The 25277-nt window shown below is 39.8% G+C and overlaps 2 protein-coding genes across 2 annotated transcripts; both read left to right on the forward strand.

Moving 5' to 3' along the window:
- The first annotated feature begins 846 nt into the window (after positions 1–846).
- Positions 847–16502, forward strand: GDF10 (growth differentiation factor 10). Its single transcript, XM_064144784.1, has 3 exons — positions 847–1426; positions 7098–8005; positions 11997–16502. The coding sequence occupies exons 1-3, from the start codon at positions 1129–1131 to the stop codon at positions 12186–12188; spliced, it is 1398 nt and encodes a 465-aa protein (XP_064000854.1). The 5' UTR covers positions 847–1128; the 3' UTR covers positions 12189–16502.
- A 937-nt stretch (positions 16503–17439) lies between these two features.
- On the forward strand, positions 17440–20325 carry GDF2 (growth differentiation factor 2). Its single transcript, XM_064145629.1, has 2 exons — positions 17440–17785; positions 19385–20325. The coding sequence occupies exons 1-2, from the start codon at positions 17440–17442 to the stop codon at positions 20323–20325; spliced, it is 1287 nt and encodes a 428-aa protein (XP_064001699.1).
- The last annotated feature ends 4952 nt before the right edge of the window (positions 20326–25277 follow it).

A 25277-nucleotide genomic window follows, 5' to 3' on the forward strand; every position in this document is an offset into this window, starting at 1 on the left:
ATTATTGCATTGTATACTCTCCAAGAAAAGTAACTATCTTGGCTACTGAATGACAAACGTTACAAAAGGAGGCAAAAGGAACAAATTCTCCTAAAATACACTACTCTCCTTATAGATTGTCTTTAAATCGGCTGTTCGTTGTAGCAGCATTTGTACCGGCTGGATGACTAGATGCTATGATTCAGTACTACCTGTGTCACATGATGGATAAACGCAACGGGCACCATTCGCTTTTAAACCAGCCCACTGCGACATAAGCCATGTAAATCCTTCAGAAGTTCACGCCAATATTCTCCTTCAGATCACACACAGAACTAGCCCAATGACGAAAGTTTACCCATGCACAGCCCCTTTAACCCCTACTATTTAAGTATCTGCTTGGAATTATCAGTGACCCTTGTTGCACTCTTGGATAGTTCACACTGGGTCTTCTAGAGTGTGGATGCACTGGGGACTTCTCTTTCCTCAGGATCCTTGAAACAAACACTATTTCCAACAGTGCCTTTCCAAGACAGAACTGTCAGCTCTACCGATCGAAAGATAAAAAAACCTTTCCACCTCTCTCTGCATGTATGTGTACAATCTTTTCTTCTTATAGTGCCTCTGCCATTCACCCACCCTTCCGCTCTTTCCCACCGCCTGCCTGCCTGCCCGTTTGGTATCTACTTGCTTCTATCTTTTAGCGATTATTTCCAAGCCTGCCCCTCTCCGGGGCTGGCAGCCAAGGTGCCGTCCTGCCGCAGCGCTCGCTGCCACAGCGGCGCGGTGACATGTGTATCCAATCAGCAGCCGGGCGCTAATTAATTTAGGTCCTTCCCCCGTTCCGCTTTAGAGTGAGGGGATTCCTGTGTTGGAGGAATGTACTGTCCCTCACCCGGACCCCCCGCCACAGCCCCGCTCTGCCGCCCCCGGGCAACAGCTTCTCACCCCCGGGCCCAGGGATTGGCCCGGCGGAGGCGGCATCAGCGGCGGTGACGGGGGGGGGGGCCTTCCCCACCCTCCCTCCTCTTCCCTCCCCGTCCCCGCCGCCCCCTCGCACCGGTGCGTAAAGGCCAACCGGGGGACCCAGACGCAGGCAGCCACCGAGCTGCCGCCGCTCAGCGCTCAACCTCCCCTCAGCACCCCGCGATGGCCAGCCGCCTGACCTGCTGCCTCCTGCTGTGGGCCCTGGGCCACGGGCATTGCCGCTCGCCTGCAGGGGAGGGCGACGGCACCCAGTCCGCCTGTCCCGTCCAGCTGCCCGCCGCCCGGGACTCGTCCTCCCCCGGCCGAGACCCCAGCAGGGGCTCTTCTCCGACCCCTGCGCTGGGCAGTATCGCTCAGGACATGGTAGCTGTCCACATGCTTAAGCTCTACGAGAAGTACAACCGGGAAGGGAGCCGGCCCGGCGACGGCAACACGGTCCGCAGCTTCAAAGCCAGGCCGGGTAAGACAGGCCGAGTGAAGGGGGCACCGCCGGAGCCCACTCGCTCCTCTTTCGCTTTACAGTGGCGGGTTTGCATTGAGGTTGTCACTGACTGCGGGGTGTGTCACGCTAGGTGAATAGTGGGAGACCCTTGCTAACTACACGGACACTGTGGCTCCGCTCAGCTCTGCTCTGCGGACGGTTTCCAGCCACCCCCGGCTCCCTTTCCTACCCCGACAGTATCTGCAATAGGGTATCTCCCTTCAGAGAGCCTCTGCTGCTGTGGATGCAAACCACTGGCAAAAGAAGCGCTGGTCCCAGAGCACATGGTGCTGGGTCGAAAGACCTTTTCAGAGATAGTTGGAGCAGCGAGTGCTCCAGCCGCTCGTCCTCTCCTCCGCCTCTTCTCAGGCTCACAAGTTGCTGTGAGGAAGAGTGCCGCCTGCGGGACTGCTCGGGGTCTTAATTTCGTTGCATCGCCTAAAGCTTTGAGGACAGACGCCTGACCTCCCTCTTCCCAACTTCACTTGTCTTGATTATGAGTGCGGAAGAGCATATATATATATAGTATAAAACCTGCACTTTCATTACTCCAGTCCTGTTTCAAAACAAAGAGGTTTGCCTGGTTAATTCTTTTTTATTTGCCAAGCAAACCTACATTACTTTTTTATGCAAAATGTCTTCCTTCTTTGGTTAACTCTTACAGACTATTACTATGATCTTAGCCCTTAAAAGGAGAGCTATATCAGTTTCTCGAACATAATTTTTGTTACACTGCCAGATTATTTTTTTAATAGGCACATCTGATAGGTGAATTAAAAGTCTGCTTTTGTGAATTTCAATCTATTTCTCCTTTACTTAAGTCCCACGTATAGAACACAGTGCAGCATACAGCAGTTTAGGAAATGGTTACCATAATGCACAATAATTAATATTTTCTAGTATACCTCAGCTTAATTTCTCTTCTATGTCAAATGTAATATTAAAAAGTAATCACATTCACAGAGAAGGAGAATCCCACTGAAGGGTAAGTGGCTAATGGAAACATCTAGGAGTGAGGCTGTAAAGCAGTTGCACACACTTGGGAGACAAATCAGCTGTCATGTTCTAGATCATTAGCTAGCAGCTGCTAATAAGAGTTAGAAAGGAACCTCCACTGTGGATGGTTCTTTCATGACCTCCTCCTGTCCACTTCTTTTCTGTGAACTGCGCAGATGATACTGGCCCTGTACCAGAAGAATAATTTTTGAAGAATGCAGGAATTCCACTACATATTTCTTAATTTTTCAAACAATTATTGTATCTAAGTGGTTTATATTCTAGTTCAAAACACTAAAATAGCAACATTTTCTAATCACAGATAGAGAGTACTGAGCAATTACAGATCAATATTACTCTGTGCATCTCTCAGATCATGAAACCAAGGCAGAGGTGCCTGGAAATATTTCCATGCAATGGAAATAAAGCACATCTATGTCCAAAACTCCTGCCTCCTGTGTCCCATCTGTCCACCTTCTCTACCGGATCCCATCTCTGCCCAGTAATACATCATGAAAGCAACGTTCCCTTTTTTTATGACAGTTCTGGGCTCCTCAATTCAAGGGAGATGTTGAGTTCCTGGAATGTGTCCAGAGGAGGGTGACGAAGATGGTGAGGGGCCTGGAACACAGCCCTGTGAGGAGAGGCTGAGGGAGCTGGGGTTGTTTAGCCTGGAAAAGGAGGCTCAGGGGTGATCTCATTGCTGTCTACAAATACCTGAAGGGAGGCTGTAGCCAGGTGTGGGTTGGTCTCTTCTCCCAGGCAACCAGCAATAGAACAAGGGGCACAGTCTCAAGTTGTGCCAGGGGAGGTCTAGTCTGGATGTTAGGAGGAAGTTGTTGCCAAAGAGAGTGATTGCCATTGTAATGGGCTGCCCAGGGAGGTGGTGGAGTCACCGTGCCTGGAGGTCAAAAACAGACTGGATGAGGCACTTAGTGCCATGGTCTAGTTGACTGGGATAGGGCTGGGTGCTAGGTTGGACTGGATGATCTTGGAGGTCTCTTGCAGCCTGGCTGATTCTATGAATAAATTATACTACTTAGTATTTCATCAACTGACTGATGAGCAGTCTGAAATGGGCCACAGAATGACACAAGACAAGGGAAGATTCTTATCTGGCAATACATTTTTCTTTATCTCCTTGAGGAAATTCTGGCTGAAATTGGTATGTTTTTCTAACAAGACATACGGAATGTCTGTCCTTTATGATATACGAAAGATAGTTCTAATCTCATTGTGATAAACATAACAGACTACAGCAACAATCATTTAATTTTCATTATCCTGAGCAATGGACTTACTACCTTTGCATTTGTCTTTTTTTTTTTTTTTTTTTTTCTTTTTTTTTTTTTTTTTTTTTAATTTGTACTTATCAGAAAATCAGCAAACTCCTGTTCCTATGCTGCACCTTAAAGCTGTTTGGTAGGGTACACTTGTGCATCTCAGTTGTTTGTCAAGATGAAGGCTCCAGAAGTGCAAAATGTCACTCCTTATTTTGCTTTTTTGTCATCTGTGTTGTGGAGGCCTCCTCAACTACACACCTGTATTGCCATCATACAGGGCATAAGATGGTGTTGACAGGGTTATGGGATATGTAATATTTCTCTGTGTTTAATCTGAGTGTCTTAAGATATATATGCATTTGAATATGTCCAGATATAACATTGTTATGTTTCTCTAGCAGTCCTTAACCAATTCAGGGAGAGCACTCAGATTATCAGATTATCACCTCCTCTCAGATCACCTCTACTTGTGTTCACAAGTGTTCATTATTTCTTTAAGGAGCTGAGAGACAGCCATGAAATAATTTGTCAGCTTTTCATTTTAAGCGCATTCCATTTTTTAGGCAACTATAGCTGTAGAAATCAGAACCAATTGTCTGAAATTAGTTATACGGTCAAGATGCAGGTGGTTTGTAACCAAATGTAAAATACTAAGTTATTGTTCAACTTCACCTTGTTTTTTGAGATTGGAGTGAAATAGTCTCATGGAAGCAATCTGGTGCCTAAAGCCATGGAACTTCCCCATAAATTGACTCTTGCAGCTCAGGTTCATTCCTTGAACCATCCATCCCCTGTCTTAAATGAAGCAAAGCCCTTGGTGAATAGCAGAAAATATCAGTTATTTAAATAGGACTATATCACAATGCATGTGATCATATCATATCTTAAAATATTTTACGTGAGGTTCTCTGCATATTTCTTTCTCACAAATGTGTTATCAGAAATATCATGCAAATCTGTTTTGATAATCTTCACTGCTATAGAACGTTCTTTTATGTGGGGTATGCACTAAGGGCTAGTATTTTCTTTCCTTGGCCAATTGTCTTTTTTTCCCCCTCTACCAATCTCTTGCATGTATCCTCTAAACATCTTGCCTGTATTCCTAACTCAAAGCTTTTAGCAGTCATCAGAGGTAGATACAATCAGTAAAATACTAACAGCTTTAATGTATGCAATTCAAGTCAGAGCAGACCTGGAAAATGTAATAACACTTGGTTGATAGGTTGGTAAAAGCCTGAGCAATATGATGGCTATGCTCTACGCAAAACTCAAGTCTCCTCAGGCTAAAAAACCTCTACCTCTACTTCCTCACTTCTATCTTTTCAGCAGCTGCAGAGTCAGTTTCTTATTCTGTTCTACACAATATTTTCACTTTTTAAGGGTTCATTTCACTATGATTAGTTAAAACTCCCTTTCTCTGAGCTATAATTATAAGTTACCTTCCCATCTGAAGCCCTGGGACTCTGGTCTTTGAAATGCCTTGGGGGTGCATATATTTCATAGTAATTTCTATCAAACTGATAGCACTAATGCTGAAAAACTATTTAAAATTTTCAACAGTACACAGAGCAGGTAGAGAGAAGCAGTGGACAGACTTCTTTTTCAAAAAAACATGCCTTCTGAAATGAATAATAACAGCCTGGTGTTCTAAAGGAAGTAGCATGATTACTCACTTCCTTGATATGAAAAATAGGCTCACAGCCTTGTGAAATTCTATGCTTTAAAGACTTGGATACTAACACTGATTAAAAGTTTACACATCAGAATTCTGCCCTGGGCTGACAGAAACAAATATGTTCTCATCACAGAACACTGTTTCTGTTAGCTTCTTGCCACCTATGAAACCAATCTGTGAGCATCAGTGCAAGCAATTACATTTCACTGTATAACCAAAAAAACAAAGAAGTGTAGATAGAAATCACATACATAAACATTTATACTTTCAGACTGTCTATAAGGGTCTGAGATTAATGAACATCCTAATCTGCTGTGGTTTAGTCCATCTGATGGCTCTGTGCAGCATAAACTGGAAGACATCAAGCACCAGTTTAGTGAGGTGTAGCACTATTAACTTTCATCTTTCAAATGACACTGTGCTTAAAAGGATGAAAATTCTGACAGGTGGCAGTTAACAGTACTGCCTTTCCGTTGGTGCCAAGATTTCTGTGGCTCATCATCCTAAAGTGCATTGAAAAAGAAATCTTGGTGTTTCTGAGAAGAATGGCTTTGATAGGGGGTTTTGTTTAGTTTTAGAGTTTTTTCTCCCTTCTGCTAGAGAATTTTTAGGTAAGTCAAGAAGGGCTGTCAGAGTATGCACTTGGGTTAACTAAAAATGTAAATGTATTCACTGTAGTCCTTTGATCGACAAGAGGGATCACTTCTTGGTTCTGCCAACACCTTCCTGTATAGTCTTGAGCTAGTAAAAAACAAAACCAAAAATAAAAATAAAAGCAACTTTTCACAATGGTCTTTTCATTCTGGGATTACATTTTGACACACTGAGAGGTTTCTAATTCTTAAGAAAAACCACGGTGTTAACAGTTAATAGAGTAGCCTTGAGAGGAGAGATGTAACGTCATCACAAATTGATCAACTACCTATACACAAACTAACAAATGGAGTTTGAATTTCAGGAGTTGGCTTCTTTTCAACAGTAGTTGTCACTATCTTAAAGTAGATTGAAATACAAGTCTTAGACACCAACTAAGTTTCACAGTACTTTAAATGAAGCTCCTGCATGATGTATACTGGGGGTAAGAGTTAACAACCCCCTCAAAAATCTGTTGCACTGCTTACTTCCAGCTCCCCTGTGAAATGTCTCCTGTATGCTGTTTATGAGTGATGAACTTTATATGCTGTTTCCCACAAACTAGGCACCCAGAGATCTTCCACAAATCGTTGCAGTCAGCTTTTGATGCAACCTTCTTGAATATTAACAGTAAACCTGTTCTTCAGCTAGTATATTAAGTAAGGTATCACAGTGAGCTCTGTCACAGGCAAATTTGATTGTTTCTTCTGAGCCTGACTTTGTAACAAATTAGACCCAAGAACTGTCTTTCTTGCCTGCCCAGAACGAAAGGCAGTCAGAAACTGAAAATCTCCGGGAAGAGTTCTATCCTTCATGTAATTAAAAGGTGCCCAATGTGTTGGATAGGCCCAATGTTATTGTAATACTGCTATTCAATACTGACAGTGTTTTTTCCTCCTCTTCTTCACCTTAGCTTTAAGCTAAAGTGACAAACTCACTATAGTAACTGATTTGAAGTAAGCGAAAAGCAAAATTTGTTAATCTACTTATATAGAGGAAAAAAAAGTTTGACTGCTATTTTTAGTCTTGGGTATTTATCCATGTCTTCCCTGCTCTCTTGCAGAATTCTTAGCCCAGAAGCCCTTCTACTGCTTCAATTTGACATCCATGCAGGACTCAGAGATGATCCTTGCAGCTACTTTTCACTTCTATGCTGAGAAACGTCCTCGGCATCGGGAAGCATTTTGTAAGCGGTCTAAGAACTCATCCTGCCGCCTTCTTCACCTGCCTCCGATCTTCCGTCTCCACCTCACTTTCCAAAGCATTCACCAGAATTCTGCCTATGGAGTAGTGAAAGGGAACACTACTGTGTTACTTCAAAGGCGAGGGGCTTGGCATGCTAAAGACATTTCAGGTATCATAAAAGAATCAAAACAGGCTGGAGAGCTCATTGTCTGTGCTAAACTTGACTCTGGGGAGAAACACCAGGGCTTCCCTGAACAGGTCACCAGTCATTTACCTTATATACTAGTTTATGCCAATGATCTTGCAATCTCTGAACCTAACAGTGTGGCAGTCACACTACAGCGTTATGATCCATTCCCTTCCAATGATGGGGACTCAAATCTATCTCCTAACACTTCTACTGATACCCGAGTGAGGAGGGATACATATTTCTCCAGCTCTATTCAGAACAATGAGTTGCCAGAAGTAGATTATAACAACAATAAATACAACAAACATGAAATATGGGAGAATGCCTACAAGTCCTTGAAGCCAAAAGCCTCACGCAAAGAACGAAGGAGAAAAGGGCAAGAAAATACAGAAACACTTATAAAGTCTCAGGTGCTAAATTTTGATGAGAAAACAATGAAGAAAGCAAGACGAAAACAATGGAATGAGCCAAGGATTTGCTCAAGACGATACATGAAAGTTGACTTTGCTGATATTGGCTGGAATGAATGGATCATATCTCCAAAATCATTTGATGCCTTCTACTGTGCAGGCACATGTGAATTTCCAATGCCCAAGGTAGCATGCCTTTTTGTTGTTGTTAGTTTGGAAATAACTACTGTTCTGCCTGCTCAAATACATCTGATAGATTATCTTTTAGATTTTTACCTTTCTCACTGTGTTCTGTTGCCTCATTCAGCCTAAATAATTTAAGCACTGTCATTTCCAGTGATTTATTCAGTGACAAAAAGATTCTAACTTATTTTCAAATGCAATCTGAAGGCTAAGAAAAATGTCTCAGATTTATCTTCCAATTTCTCATATTATATATTGAAACCTTAACATAAAGACTTATGTGCCTTATTAAAACATGCTTACACACACTAAATCACCAAACTAAGTCTGCATGGTAGCAGAAGTATAAAGTAGTATTGTATGCTAATAACAAAACAAGCTACTGTATCAGGGTATTTCTAAATTCCAGTGGTAATACTTTAGAAGAAAAATGCAAAATAGTGACACTGAGGCATTTCTAACTCTAAGAAACTGCTTGTCACTTTGAAAATAAAAATAGTGGCTAATCTGATATTTCTATCTCAAAATTCTCTGGTGCTTTTTTAATTCACTTGCCTGAATAAAAACTTGATTTTCCTTGTGGGACTGTAGCACTATAATGCTAGAACACTAAATTCCTCCTATAGAAGAAGTGTGAAATTTTCCAATAGAGAACACGCATGAAATCTTGCTTCCATGGACTGTCAACCTGACCCTGTCCCACTCAACTGTTTTAGGGCAAGATGTAGAAATTTCAGCAATCTTATGATATGTGAGAATTAACAGCATTTTATAGTGCTTTTAAATAATGACACAGGGCAGATATTTGAAGCACTGAGTAACCTGCATGTTTAGAAACTGTAATTATTTTGTAATTCTACCTAAAAAAAAGTCCTAAATATTTTTCTGACGGTACTGCACATGGCCATTAGCAAATAAGTAATGGAGAGTGTCTTATAGCAGAGAATCTCAAAGTTCTGAAACAGAAGTCTGCCTTACTTTCTGTATAGGGAGATTGATATATGCTTGTGTTGAAATAAGCAGTATGATTTCAGAAAGAGTAGATGTTCAGCCTAGTTTAAGTCCAGGAACAGTGGAAATCCAGACAGTAGAAAACTGCAAATTCAGGGAAAACTGGAAATTCTCTTAGAATTCATCTTTAAAAAGATATCTGTTTATGAGTTTCATTATAAGCATTGAATTCAGACCTGAAAACAGACCTGAAGCTGCTAAGTATTTCTAATTAAGAATGGGAGAAGAGTGGTGATTTTCAAGGGACAAAATCATGATAAAAGGACTTTTAATGGAGTATAAGCCAGGCAGAAAGAGAGTGCCTAAAGTACTTAAAATCTGCTGTTCAATTGTTTTTTGGCTACATCACTTTTTTTCTATTTTCTGAGGGCCACATTTTTTCTGAGCTAGGATTGTCGTAAAGGTGATGTAAGAGGAGAACTAGGCCTGCTGTATATAGCATGTATGTAGCCAGCATTTAAAACATTAACACTTCTTCAGTGCCATCACTGCTGGGCATTCATCTATTTATTTCAAGCTTTCCATTTTAGCGCATTAGTACAAAGGTCAACGTGAAGCCCAGTCCATGATCACTGAAGATTCATGCCAGGTTTCCAGAAGGGCTGGAAAATTTTGAGTCTGTCTTAGCTGTGGATGTAAGGGTCAGGCAGCCAGGTTCTGCACACAGTAACGGTCCATAACACACATTTATCTCTGTAAGCATTTATGTGCATTGTATATACACTTGCATGCATTAGAAACCTAATTAGTGTTGTTGTCTTGGTAGGCAGATGCTTACGATAGACTTTGCTCACATCTATTTGTTCCTTGCAGATGTTAGTGACTGCATAGCTGGAGAAGATCCTAGTAGGATCTTCAGATTAATACCCAGGAATACTGTAAGTCAGTAATTCATACTGAGGGCAACAATGGCAGTCTAGTGAATGGGGTCACCAAATTCTGTTTCTGTGTCATGTCAAGATCTGTGACTCTTTCAAATAACAATATGAAATAATAAAGATGCTAGACACATTTCAGGAGATTTTTCATAAAGATTAAAGTAAGAACTTAGTTCTAGAATGTCTAGAGTATTTTATTTAGTAAACTTTGCTGTTGCTTAAACACAGGAAAACTACTTCTGACTCTCTCTTGATGTCCAGATTTTCTGTTATGGCCAGTGCAGGCAGACACTTATTTCTATTTCACGTCACAGCAGAGAGACTAATTCACTGCTGTTTGACTGTAGACAGCTTTGAAATCTGAACATGAAGGGTGGCGTGAGTGAGCAAGCTGTTGCTAATTATGCCAACATATGCTAATTACAGAAAGGCACTTTCCAGGATTAGTGACTTGTTGGGACTTGATTATAGGGATGCTTCTCAAATCCCTGAAGGGTAAAGGACAGATTTCATGGCTCCTCCTTGTAATGACTCAAATGAGGTCGCTTTAGTTAAGGAACATCTGAAAGCCTTAATAGTTTGGACTCAATTTCTGATACACACACTTAAGGCAAATTCATCAAATCTGAATTATCTTGTAAAATATCCACCTATGAACTGCATAACTTTTAATATTTAGATGAAAATATATGTTTTGCATATACTCAATTATTATTTAAAAATCAGAGAAGACAAAGGAGATGTTCATTTGAAGTACCTGCTTCCATGTGAAGGTATGCAAAGACTCTATTTGTTGTCCCACACGCCTTTTTCTACACAATGTGCAGCTATGTGATGGAAAATTTCATGTGCCACATATCAGATCCACACAGAAGACTCATGAAACTGTAGCAAAAAGTCTGATATGACTAACACAATTTTCCTGGTATTACTGTAGTGTTTTGCTGGAACAGTATTCAAGTACGACAACTGAACAGGAGTCACTGAAGCTTGAGCCTCAGTGGTGGGTTTCATTTTATACTATTGCCTTATGTAGCTGATCACATGCATTCTGTGCTATAATAAGGCAATGACAAGCTTCTTCTTGACTGTATGTACCTCAAGCAACAATAGTGGTGAAAACTATTTAGTACTACTCAGTTGCTCAAACTACAAAGGTCAAGTTTAGCTTCTGAATGAGGGCTGGGGAAAAAAAAAGATAAATACTAACCAAGATTGTTGGTTTTTTGTTTTTTGGTTTTTTTTTCTCTAAACTCTCATTGCTGTTATGCTTCATGGCTACCTCCTCAAATATTTTTTTTCTTTTCAATGTGTACTACATCCAGATTTCAATAGCAGGAATAAAATTGTGGCTCTGTACTCTGAATAGTAAATGGATGTAAAGCTTCTGTTAAATCTCAGTTCAAACTTTCCTAACCCTCCCAGCCTTTTGCTTTCTCCTCCTACTTTGAGTCTGAGAGGATGAAGGCAGAGGGAAGCAGACAGACTACAGGTATGAAGTATTTGTTTGGCTCTGCCAGGTCATTAGACTGCTCTAGACTAGCTCCTCTCGCCCTGTGGACACTATGTCTGGAGCACTCCACTCCATTAGAGTAATCACTCCAGGAAAAGGTAACTAATTCCAGGTTTGTATGCACAATGAGAAATATTACTGGAACATAAGGATAGTTATTTTGGAAATACTTATAGTAGCCTAATTTCCAAGTCAGACTAAAGGTTAAGAAAACAAAAGATAACATCCAACAACTGAGAAGTGTGTGCCACCTTTCCCCTTTTCTCCAGCGCGCCTCTCTCTAGCATCTAGTAAGTACAGCCAGGGACACTTTGTTTAGGCTGAGGACTGACTGCTGCCTATGCCACCAGTGCCCTCCTCTGGTGTTTACGGAGGCAGCACAAGGAACACAAAATATCTGGTGAATACACCCGGCAAAGGAAATCTGAAAGTGTGAGGGACTGACTATGCTGTGTGGCCCTGTGACTCAATCACAAATGTTCACTTCTTTGAGAAATGAAAAATGAAAAAACATAATTGTTGTCACTTTCCAAGTCCAGCTGCAAAACTGACTACTCATAAATGAAGCAATAACTATTTCCTTCTGTTCCAGATTGTTCGGCCATCAAATCATGCTACAATCCAGAGCATCGTAAAAGCAGTAGGAATCATTCCTGGCATCCCAGAACCCTGCTGTGTTCCTGACAAAATGAGCTCTCTCAGTGTCTTGTTCCTAGATGAGAACAAAAATGTTGTTTTAAAGGTATATCCCAACATGTCAGTGGAAACTTGTGCCTGCCGATAAGTTCAGACAAACACATCTTTAATGAGGCCCATGCATCCTGCCTGACTACACTGGGAAAGTTGTAAATGGGAAATGAATTCACTTGTATTCATCAGTGAATGCAGTCCTACAACTGCTCTACTGAAAGCACGTGGAGAGACTAAAATGATACAAATGGAATGATATGTCTACTGTTATCATTTGTCTTCTGTATTCATCTTCCAGGAATTCAGTACTTTTACAAATATCTCCCTAACCCACCTAGCCAAGACATCTGATATTTAGTGAGGAAATGTAAGTGTAAAGTTTTCCATAATCAAAGGACTAAAATATGTTGTTATATCCTATTTTTTTTCTGGACTCTTTTATCTCTTCAGTTAATCAAGAAGATGAAAAGTGAACTTTCAAAGGCAGGCTTATTCTAGAATATCACTTCTGTACACAAATCAGAACTTTTTGCCTAAAACACTCATACTCTTAATCTGCATATTTATACTGAATAATGCTGTAATAAAGGGCTTAAAATGCATATTTTCTTCAGAATGCAAGTATAGTGCACTGCACAAGCTTTCATATAAACAGTATGTTAACATAGCCATTTTTGGTTATCCTTCCCTAATACATAATTTGTTCTTCAAAAGACATATGTAATATCCCACAACCTTTGGTTTGCTGGATAATTTTGGGTTGTTAAACATATTCTCTGAGTAACACATGCTATATAGTAATATGTTGAAATACTAAAAATAAAATAACCAAGATTTATATTTTTGTAAATTACACTTTATATTCTCTAGATTGTTACATGCTTTTAACAAAAGCTAATAAATTAAAGGTACAGTAGTATCTTAAAATAGATGAATTGTCTTTCTATAAATGCACTTTCTTACATTCTGTTAATTAGATGGAAAGATGTTAAGCTTGTCATAATCCATGTCAATAGATTAAAGAAAGAAGGGAATACTATGGTCATCTAGACTGACCTCCTGCTTAGCAAAGATCAAAGAAATTTGCCCAGTAGTTTCTGCACCCTGCATTATGGACCTCCTATCTTGAGCTTGGGAATATCTTTGAAAAACATGCATAAATTTGGCTTTAAAGATTTCACGTGACAGAGTATCTCTACTGGACTACAGGTCCAGGACTACAGTTGTGCCGAAAGTTAGCACTCTTTGTTCATATGTGGTGGCTTAATCCTAGTCTGAATTTGCTGAGCTTTAGCTTCAATTCACTGAATCTTACTGTAACCTATTTTACTGGATCCCTTTTATCTATTATCCAAAATACTTTCACTGTGTATTTCTAGTATACATAGCAGGATCAAATTACATTTTGGCTAAGGTTTAAATAGCTACTTTGATTTCTTATTCTAAGCCTCAAAACAATTTCTCACAGCTCTTTTCTGAACTCTTTCCAGAACTCTCATTAACTTTCTTTTGCAACAATGAACCTCACAATGGGACACAATATTTGGCAGTGCTTCCATTGGAAGTCTTTACAGAAATGAAATCTCTAACTCCTGTACAGTGTTTTGCCACTGATATTCTATGCTAATTTGGTGCAGATTCTCAGACAGAGGTGTTTAATCATGCCACTTCTTGCTAACCCACATAAAAGCAAGGTTTAATGTGTACGAGATTCTCTGCAATGTTACTCTCACTTCAGTTCTTGCTGGTTTATCCTAAATAGCTTTCAGGAAGGAGATCATTCTAAGGAGCCTTGTATTGACTGCCAACTATGACTTCCAACAGATCACTGAACCAACCAGGCATTTCTTCTTCTCTCAAAACACTACAGTGATTTACACTGGAATGACTGAGACAAACCTTTGTATATTGATACTGTTAAAGATCTCCCATAAAAATGTGGGGTCTTGTTTTTCTAATAAATCATAAGGAACTCAGTTACAGTTTTCAAAGTAATGCTAATTCATAAAGTCAAAGAGTTCTCAGAAGTTAATGATTTATTCCTACAGAATAGTTGCAAGTATAAAACTTTATGAAGAATCTTAAGTCACCATAATTTCTATTCTCTATAAAAATCTACCATTTTCTGTAGGTCTAACCTTGCTCCCATTTAGCACCAGCTCTAAACAGAATGATGTAATAGTCTAACATCTTTATGTTCTCATCCACTGTATTTTGTTTTCTAAAGAAATCTTTTCTATATCTAGAATTAATTCTTGGGTAAAAACTTTCTTTTCAAGATGTGCTGATGCAAGCAATTTGGAAAGAGATATCACCCTATGATCTGTTATAAGGTCTATAGGAAATAAGGGGAAATGACATTTCTATACTCATTAGGATATCTATAAGTCCCTAGAAGATTTGTGTGTACTTAAAGGTTTGTTAGCAAAACTATTACTTAGGATGGGCAAAACTAAATCAAACCTGTAAATAACATAGATTTCAGGGCATAGCCTTGTTACAGAAGAAATGCTATTCCCTTAGTAGTGGAGTTTATTTCATTTTCTGTTCAGCTATACCAGTCAGTTTTCTAATGTGAACAAGGTCTTAAACCACTATTTTTTTTTAGAAGCTTAAGCTACTGCTTTCCAGAAGTTTGGTATCTGGATGTCTAATCTTCCTTTAGAAAAGAAAACTTTGCATTTAAAATGGCACAAATGCAGTTAGCTGCTTCTGGAAGACATGGATACCCTTACTCTTTTGGTTACAGCTGATCTGTTCTATGAACATCCTAAGACCATTTCACATAACATTTAGTTTCTAGGGAAAATTACTATTGACCAGCACTTAAAAGAGCAGGTGAAGATAATTCAACTAACTAACCCAGAAGAATTGAAGGTTTATCAATATGGGATGATTCAGAACAGAAAAAAAATAACCAAGAAAACAGCTGATACTAGTCAGCAAAGTGTTAATGACATTTTTATCTAAAACAAATCCAATTCCTTGAGGTCACACTTTAACTACCACAGATAATAGCAGCAACTAGAATGTACTTAGGTTTTTGTGGAATATTTCAACTCACTTGCACAAGGCTGTGAATGTAAAATAAACCACTGGACAGTATTAATGTATTTGTGTATCTCATGAATTAACAACTGTCTCGCTCCCAAACCTCAAAGAGCAGCTTTCAAAAGAAATTGCCATTAAACAAAACTGTTCATTGTAAAGTTTCTGCAATGTGACAACTTGGCCTGACATCATTTGATATTTTTATATGTGTACTGGAAATCTGTGTATAACAACCCCCACAGCATTTGCAGAAAACAGTGTTTAGGAGAGGAGTATTTATATAAATCACTTGATCTACTGCACTTCAGGTCATCAAAATTCATTTTAGGGTAGATGCAGAACTCAGTACCTGAGCATAAGGAATGGAAGCTGTTCCTACTAAGTAAAAGACCGGATTCTTGAAAGCAATAAATCTCAAAACAGTTTGTGTGGATGTGATGGATTTATGGCACAGTATGAGCATCCAAGGTGATGCTAATGAAAGTTTTGAAAAGATACACAGCATAGTATTGAACCACATAAGAAAAGCAGATTTTCTTTCTGTATGCAACGCTGGTGGATCACCACTAGAAAACTACATATAGCCCCACCATTCACCTTCTCAAATAGACACTCAAATTCTGAACACCAAAACAAAATGAAAAGGCAGAGAATATGTCATGTTACTAAAAATCATACTCTACTTATTTTATCAGAAAGCAAATTGAGGAGAAACTTGATTACATTACAGAAGTACTTTGACAACCCTTAAGCCTGCCAGGAAGTCACAAGAACTCCTGTCTAGAAGGTCAAATCAGCCACAGTGAAGTAATAAATGAAGCACCATGGGTTTTGAAGTATAAACAATAATCTTAAGAAATCTTTGATTGCTCGACATTTTCAGATAAATTCTGGATACCCTTAAATAGTTATGCTTTAGCCAAACACAGCTAGTGGGCTCCTCAGGCAGGTAGGAAACACAGATGCCTTGAGTAAAATGTAACACTCTTGCTGTGCAGGAGATCAGGATTGGTGCCAAATAATCTTGTCTGACTTTATACCATAGCAATATAATTAACCAGGATCTTGGATCCATTTGTCACTTGAACAGATATGTAAGTGTGTACTTGAAAAGTCTGGGATTACTTTAAATGCTGTGTATACACTGCTGGAAAACAGGAGAACGGCCAGAAAAGATAAAATCCTGTGATATCTTTTCAATTAGTTTCTTTAAAATGTAAAAACACATGATACTCTTCAAGTTTTATGCTACATGTAAATCGCTTTTGTATCCTGAGATTAAACCATAATGCATATATTAAGATAAACAGCAAATTATATTTGTGTCTATAAATAAATGAGAGATTTTCCTCGTGTATCACAAGTAATTCTATCATCAGTCTTGTGTTTATGCCTTGGCCCATTCTTATGGATAATACTATCTTCGCAGATAATCCTCTCTGTCTTTGTGGAGACCTTTTACTTTTCCTGTTCTGTCTTCATTTTGAAGGTCACTGAAATAATGACTGATTGTTCTCAAGAGTGTTCTCAGACTGTCAAGAATCTAAGAAATATATTACATAAGATACTATAAAAATAGGGCTGTGTTCCCATACTCCAAAGGAATCAAATTGAAGCAAACTTGACACAAAACAGACATTTCACTGCATACAAACAATAACTCTTGGTTGATAAATGGAAACAAGTTTTAAGGTTGTATCTATTGTCAAGAGATCATGTCTTGCAGAAGCACAGGCCTGCATCAAATGATCAGAGGTTTTCTGATGGCATGTGAAGGGACTGTAATAAAGATTCACAAGATGTTATTAACTAGTAGATAATAGAGTAATTTTGTTCTAGAAATCTGTTTTCTAGTCTTGATAAAAATAGTATAATCTTCTACATCCCTAAGACATCTTCTCTCTGTGCTGCCAAGGAAATGAAAAAAAAGTGTAATTAAGCAATGATGACCTTAAAGTGAAATGTGCATTCTCTACAATATACAATGTCCTTCCCACCAGCCACATGTGTTTGTCAAATGTTTACAGAATCTTCATTAACTAAGAGCTTTGCTAGATAACAGAAGTTGAAGCGTGGCATCAATGACTCTGATAAGGGCAAGTGTACAACCAATCTGCTTGACAAGTGACAAGACGCTGGGGTTTCAAACAGACTGCAAAAAGAACACAAGAAAGTGATTTGCAAAGGGCATTCCAGTTGTTTGCCTTCCATTGCCTTTCCTCCGTAATAAAGCAAGACATTTAATTATCTAAAATATTCTCTTGTCTCCCTGCCTTAAAGTAAATATAGAAGAAATGAATTATTTTGCAGTATTATCTGTACTGTCTGTTTTCAACATCATAGCCTGTTTGACAAGAGGCAAGCCTTTGGAAGACTGGGACAACTTATCAGCCATGGGAAAGTCTGAGGCACACTTTCATGGTTCTGGGGAAGTGGAAGGTGAGACTCATTTCGACTTTAAATCTTTCCTGGAGAACATGAAGACAGATTTACTAAGAAGTTTGAATTTGTCAAGTGTCCCTTCACAAGTGAAGACCAAAGAAGAACCACCTCAGTTCATGATTGATTTATACAACAGATACGCGGCAGACAAGTCCTCGATCCCCACATCCAATATTGTAAGGAGCTTCAGTGTTGAAGGTAGGAGAAGTTCTAATTACATAGATTAGAATTTTGAAGAGGCATATGGATAGTGGGTACTCTCATTCTTTTGAGATTCAGAGGGAAGTTTTGCCTAGCTTCCACGGATTCTTTAGAAAAGAAATAGATTAAAAACTCAAATTGTTGTCTAACTCTGTAGTTTCTTTCAATCTTAGGAAAAAAAAAACAAAAACAAACCAACCAAAAACCTACCACAATTACTTTTATTGTTTTTCTTTGATATTTTCACTGTACAATATTCTCAAACACATCAGCTGAGATAGTTGAATAACAGAGATTACATGAATCAAAGATAGATATTTGGAACTGAGTTGTAATATTAAAATGCAAACTTTTGATCATCTATGACTGAGACATCCATGCTAGAAAGTTGCTTTTTCAGGTGGGCTGTGCACAATTAAAAACCACAGCAGCTAGATGCGAAATGTATCTCTGGATTCAAGTAAGGAACAGAAGTGCTCCCCAAAAATTCTGGGTTAGATGAAAGGATTTATGTGGAAATGAGTAGTCAAGCTTATGTCAATTGAAAATGTTCAAGATCCCTGTCTGCATAAAAAAATAAATGTACACAGTTAACACCATTAAGAAGAACTCCAAATCCCCAAATTAGTGCCCCTAGTCCTGAAAGAAACCTTAACAGTGTAAAATGGATTATAATTTCCATATGTCATTCTCTTCTACAACCGCTTTAATGGACAAACACTGCAAAGAAGTGTCATCATTAGCCAGTTAATTTCATTGCCCTAAAAGTCAGTCATGATTAATTATCTTACATGCACCACCAAATGCACATCAGTCAGTGATGACTTTTAGACACTACAAATCTCATCTTCCAGCCAAGTATCTTCCATTTCCAAGGTAGAGTTGCTGGTACTACATGAAAGATTTACAGAACAAAGGAGAAAAAAAAGACAAAACAAAAACCAACCAAAGAAAACAAACAAAAACCCCTCAATGAGTGATGTGAACTGGGACTTGGGCATGAGAGGCTTTTTATTATCAAGACCCAGTTTAAACAGACCCTGAAGCTTCAAATCAGGATTTCCCCCAAACTCCCAATAATCCAAGCTGCTTCCAAAGTTACCTGAAGACAACAACAAAAGTCTCAGCACAGATAGATCTGAGAGACACTTATAATGTGTGATATACTGCTCTGTTTTAGTAGAGCTGTTCATCCTGTTGCATTATCATAAGAGCAGGAAATGCATCATTTTTAAGGAATTCTTTGAGTAAAAAAAATCTCTTTAAGAAGTTGCTAAATCTGAACACTACCCAGATGCCTTATTTATGTACCTAATACTGGCCAGCATCATCCACAGCTTGTTCTATGCAAAATCTTTACACTCCCCTTCACACACACGCACACATCTGACCATGCATATTGGTGAGAATTCTGCCAACACCAGGGACCTCCATTTCCTCTTTTCACTCTCTGCCCTTGAAACTCACCCAGAAGCTAGTATTATTTATTTTTTTAACAGTGAGTAGCCACACTATTGTTTTACCCGAGTCTTTTAAAAGCACAGTGTCTGAGTAGTCAAAAGTACTGTAACCAAGTGTTTTAATTTCCTATTGCAGATGTCGTTTCTTTGGCTTCAGCAGAAGAAAATCCAGTTCAGAAACACATCTTGCTCTTCAACATCTCTGTTCCACGATATGAGGAAATTACCAGAGCTGAACTGAAACTTTTTATCTCCTGTCACAGAGAAGTTGGGTCTTTCTCTGGGCTACAAGGCAACATGATCATTCATGATATTCTAGATGGTGAACACAGGGAAAATTCTGAAAGTACCAAATCTTTTCTTGTCTCCCACAATATCCAGAAGTGTGGCTGGGAGACACTTGAAGTGACCAGTGCTGTGAAAAGATGGGTCAGGGCAGACAAACGGAATAGTAAAAACAAGCTAGAAGTTGTTATAGAGAGTAAAACTTTGGGTGGCTTCACTTGTGGGAAGCTGGATATCGATGTTACCCCTGACACTAAAAATCTGCCCCTATTAATAGTATTCTCCAATGACCGCAGCAATGGGACAAAAGAGACTAAAGTGGAGCTCCGGGAGATGATTGTTCATGAGCAAGAAAGTGCACTGAAGAAATTAGGAAAGAACACCACTTCATCTGAAGAGGAAGAACAGGTTAAGGAAAAGGCCCTCACTGGACCACACCAGTATTCTTCCAGAAGCAAGAGAAGCATCGGAGCCAATCACTGTCGGAGAACTTCCCTCCATGTGAACTTTGAAGAGATTGGCTGGGATTCCTGGATCATTGCACCAAAAGATTATGAGGCTTTTGAGTGTAAAGGAGGTTGCTTCTTCCCTCTGACAGATAATGTTACTCCAACAAAACATGCTATCGTCCAAACTCTGGTGCATCTCCAAAACCCAAAGAAAGCTTCCAAGGCCTGTTGTGTTCCAACCAAATTGGATTCAATCTCCATTCTTTACAAGGATGACGCTGGTGTGCCCACTCTGATATATAACTATGAAGGAATGAAAGTGGCAGAATGTGGCTGCAGGTAGTATATGAAGCCAAACCTCTAAGAATATCTACTAAGTCTGCTCTGTGTAAATCTGTACACTAGCGATGCAGGCAAAAATACTTGCAAACAAGGTTTAGAGCAGGGTAGGAGACTGGTCATTGCTGCTAGCATTTAAAGAATGGAAACCGTTGTAAATAGCCTGCATTATATATCATGGCACAGTGAATATTGGATTAAAATATTGTGAGAGTGAGTGAACTATACATTATTTGGCAACAGTGGTACAAATTGAATACTTTATTTCCATTTTTCTGTTTACTGATCCCATTTACATCACAACCTAAAGGATCTTCAGTGGGAATTTAGGATGACTTATATATGTCTAATAGGTATTCAAATCTATTTCACTCTCCTAAGTCTGATATTTTCAACTTCTGTAAAACATAGTAAATAGGATTTAGTCTGCATAGTAAAGCCAGAAGTCTAAATCTGACAAGTTTTTTCTCATATGAGTAATCTTTTACAGGAAAATTATTTACTTCTCTATGTGAAGATTTTAAGCATTCAAAACAAAGAGATTCTCAGTCTTATTTCATTCCCAAGATGCCTTCTGAAAGCAGGTGCCTTCCTTTCAGCTTTCTTATCCTCAGTGTCCCTATTTTTACCCCTTTATGGCACATACTTGAATGATAAGAAGTGCAGCCTTCCGCTTCTAAGACACTGTTTCCTACAAGGAACAGCAGCCTTTATCTCTGCACAAAGATAAGGAGCTACTTTGACCTGCTGCGTATTCTTAGTATTTCCTTGCAAGAACATCCAGTCAAATGACACTCAGCCTTAACCTAAAGTGGGGGACTGGCAGAGCTCAGCACTTGTGAAAAGCCCAGCACACTTAAAGGCTAAATATGTTTTTTGGAGTATGACATTAGACTCCAAGTTTTTTAAAAATGTTTTCTTAGGTTAAACTCTACTCTTTCACCCCTTAGAAGTCTGTGAAAAACCAAGAACTGCTGTGTTCTATAAGGTTTATACTGATACATGGGAAATATGCTATTGTACAACAGTTCTCCTGACTTCAGCTGTATTTTCACTAAAAAAGGACTCCATCTTTCCTGCAATTAAAGTAAACTTCCTTTAATTTAAATGAAGGGTTTGTCTGTGCAAGAACAAAGTGTCTTCTGTGGGTTTCAGGTGATAGATGTAAATGCTGTACAATACAACCATAGTCCACCCCACCTCTTCTTTACCACCTTCATGCACACACAGACACAAATAACAGTAAGACTAATAAAAATATATCAGTGTATCAGAGAACACTTAGAACACTTTTGATTCAATCCCACAGCAAAAAAAATTCAGAGCTGTTCAAAACGGTGACGAATATTGATGAGGCAAAAATCTAAACAGTAGCTTAATATATGGAAGCAACAGGATTTAAATCCATACATATGTTTCAAATTAACGCAGCCTATGGGCAAAACGAATTCATTTGGTATGAACTGGTCAACTTGAAATCTAATACACAGTTTATTTATCATTGTTAACTTAATACAGAGCAAATAGCAGGTGAGTGTGAGCAGGGTGGTTGTACTCCATGAAGAACTGCTGGTTGCATCACAAACCACGAGCACAAAGCACAATTCATGAGAATCCTTGGACTGATTTAGAGACTTTTCCTTTAGAACTGGGCAGCAATTGGATCAGATCTGAGATCTGGGTCCATGCAAATTCCATCTGTAGCTGCATGTCATTAACCTCTTAAGCTTCCTGTGGCAGTCTTCTCGTTTTACAGCTCCCCACTGGCTTCTGTCATCTTATGGTCATCATTACGTCTTCCGCCTTTCAGAATGCCCTGTATGAGCTCCTTGCTTTGTTAGTGTCTCCTAAACTAATGCCATTTTGCACAAGTTCTTTTAATCAAATAAAAGAAGCCACCAAACAAGCACTTGGTGTGATCACATTAGAAAAGTTATCCCCTTATGTCAGGGTAACTGTAGCTGTGTGCCCTTAAGTCATGCAAACAGAAAGTCCTAGTTATATTTCACTTTCACTGAATAAAGCACTTTGTCTATAATGAAATGAAAAAGTGGGGAAGGGGAAAGACCAGTTCCCACAGGCTCACAGAAATAAATTATCAAGAATCGTTTTTTTCTTTTTTTTTTTTCATATTCTGAATTTAAATATTGATCTTTGTTTTGCAAGCTTACTGAGAGGGCAGGAAGGGCAGGAAAGACACAAAGCCATTCTTTGCTAAAAACTCAGACCCTGGCTATGCTATTAGAATTTCAGAGACATTCTATAGATCCCCTAGCAAAGCTGGACTATCAGTTGCTTTTGTATTTCAACCAAAACACAACCCAAAAAACAATTGTTCTTCCAGCCTGCTTCAATAACCACACTCCCATAGGCTGAACATTTCAGTTGGTACACTAGTGAAACAAAACATGAATCTTTCGATAGGGTGATCCACATAGAATCCACATAGAATCAACCAGGTTGGAAGAGACCTCCAAGATCATCTAGTCCAACCTATCACCCAGCCCTAACCAATCAACTAGACCATGGCACTAAGTGCCTCATCCAGGCTTTTCTTGAAGACCCCCAGGGACGGTGCCTCCACCACCTCCCTGGGCAGCCCATTCCAATGGGGAATCACTCTCTCTGTGAAGAACTTCTTCCTAACATCCAGCCTGTACCTACCCTGGCACAACTTGAGACTGTGTCCCCTTGTTCTATTGCTGGTTGCCTGGGAGAAGGGGCCACCCCCCACCTGGCTATGATCTGGGTCAAGAAAAGATTAGAAACCAGTAGTGGCTTTGGACACTGCCTGCAGCACAGCTGAAGTCTGTTAAAACGACGTTCGATTTTACACAGCAAATTTAGCAGCTTCCTTTGAGTTGTTACAAACATTTGTTCTTAATCAATTGGTCAAGTTCCATCACATTTCAGAAGTTTTAGGATAATCAGCCAGGTGGTCAAAATGGGCTAGAGGTAGAGCTCCACTTTCCCTCCAGTTGCTCCAAACAGCTACCAGGACATGATATCTGACTATAATCCCATCCCTTCCTCCTGTGTTAACTTCCCAAAGTACCATAGGTTGTGTGTTTAGCAGGGACAAAATAAAATAGTCAGGTCCCTCCGCTGCCCCTAGAGAATGAAGGACTCAAAGACTTGCCTGCACACGTGCAAAGCTGGAAGCTCCAACAGCAGCTACTTGAGATGCAGATCTCCTCCGTGTCGTACCGGCTCAGACTGAGGCCTGCAAGCCACCTCAGGGCCATCTCTGGCCTCTCCTCAGCCTTCAATGCTTTCCCTAAGCCCAGTGTCCACGCTGGCTGGGTATCATCGCCAGGCTGCCAGGGACTTCCAGCCGGCCTCCACCCCACCGGCTCTGTGCTCTGAGGCCTCTGTGTTGCCTGGGCGCCATCTTCAGGCGGCGTGATGCGTTTCTACCGGCTCTCCCCAGCTGCCGTCACACATTCTCTGTCTCTGACGCGGGACCTTACAAGCTCTCATCTTAAGACTGCCTCCTGCCTTCTCCCTCTGGGCTGCTCACAGCTCTCCATGTCTGTGAGCTGCCCCACCGCCATGTCTGCACTGGCTGCTGCCTCCAGACAACATTATCCCTCTGAGCTGCTTCTGTTTCTTTTTTGTGTCCTCTTCCCCTAAAGCTCCTACTGGACCACCAGTCATAATTCAACTCGAATCCTTGCAGTTGAACGCCTTCTGTGTAGCCCTAGGAACTGGGACACAGCCACTCCTCTCATTTTGGCATATGGCTCGGCTGGGGCACGGCAGACCTGCTGCTAGGCCTGACAAAAGCCATGACACTAGGCCTGCACACCAAAGTGAGCAACATTCTAGCATGTCTGGGCCTTTGTATTGGCCCAGCAGCCAAAACTGCCTAGCGACAATGGGGCAGAAATCTAGTTCTTTACAATAAAATAGATGGCCTAAGATGCCAAGAGCTGATTAGCCAAGATGTGCTGGACACTTCCATCCTGTGTCAGCACGGCAGACAACAGCATCAGGACATGTCTGGCCAGTCACTGAAGGCATCAGGCCCTCAGCAGTGTTCATCTGTAGGAATCAGGTGGGTCTGGTGGCAACCAGGTTAGATAGCTGCCTTTTCTTGAAGCCCACCTGAAACACGCTTGCCTAGAACGTGGCAGTTCAGCAGACTTGGTCAATGGCAGTTTATCACAGCTGTGTTCTGTGAGCCGCGATGACTATCCATTTGTTCCTGGCTTGGAAATGGAAAGATGCATTTTCTGCCCTCCTCCAATCTTTCAATAAAAATACATATTGTCCTCTCATTCTATTTTTTTTCCTTTTCTCTTTCCTGGTCAGTGTAGAAAGAGAGAAGTAAAGAGAAGAGAAAAGGAAAGTTAAGAGTAAAAAGTAAAAATCCAACATATTTTGGATATAAGATTTTGTTATTCCAAGTGTAAGTTACCATTAAAAAAACCAATTGAAGTGCCATTTCCATTTCCAGAAATGGGAAAGCATTCAATATTTTATACATGTGAAAGAAAACTTCCAACAGCTTTAATTTTTATCAGTACAGGTTTGTAAAGTGTAAGAATTGAAAAAAAACTTAGGGACAAAAGCCTAACATAACTTCCTTTGTCATGAGAAATACAATGGAGTTTAAGGGTGATAGTATTCATTGTTTGTATTACTAAGAAGCCTAAAAAGCCTGTTCGGGGACAGTGTTTCCTTTGTACTGAGTAGCAGAAGAATAGAAAGTCTTAGACCATACCTATGGAATCCAGTCATGCCCACTGCAGACGGCCATGAGGTAGTGTTGACCCAGACTTCTGCATCTATAAAAGTCAATGAAGGCTTGTCTGGAAATACTTACCAAAAATCTGGAAATATTAAATATTTCACAGCATAGCCCTGTGCTTGAGCTATTAAACCCTGCCTCTCAGTATTTAGGAGCCCAGCTTTACATTAGTATATAATTCAAAATATGGCTGTTTTGGAAGG

This window comes from Pogoniulus pusillus, chromosome 6 (assembly GCF_015220805.1).
Source record: "Pogoniulus pusillus isolate bPogPus1 chromosome 6, bPogPus1.pri, whole genome shotgun sequence".
NCBI lineage: Eukaryota > Metazoa > Chordata > Aves > Piciformes > Lybiidae > Pogoniulus > Pogoniulus pusillus.

Coding starts and splice junctions, on each gene's coding strand:
- GDF10 (XM_064144784.1), top strand. CDS start 1,129: ATGGCCAGCCGCCTGACCTGCTGCCTCCTGCTGTGGGCCCTGGGCCAC. Junction 1,427..7,097: donor CAGCTTCAAAGCCAGGCCGG/GTAAGACAGGCC, acceptor GCTCTCTTGCAG/AATTCTTAGCCCAGAAGCCC. Junction 8,006..11,996: donor GTGAATTTCCAATGCCCAAG/GTAGCATGCCTT, acceptor CTTCTGTTCCAG/ATTGTTCGGCCATCAAATCA.
- GDF2 (XM_064145629.1), top strand. CDS start 17,440: ATGAATTATTTTGCAGTATTATCTGTACTGTCTGTTTTCAACATCATA. Junction 17,786..19,384: donor AAGGAGCTTCAGTGTTGAAG/GTAGGAGAAGTT, acceptor TTCCTATTGCAG/ATGTCGTTTCTTTGGCTTCA.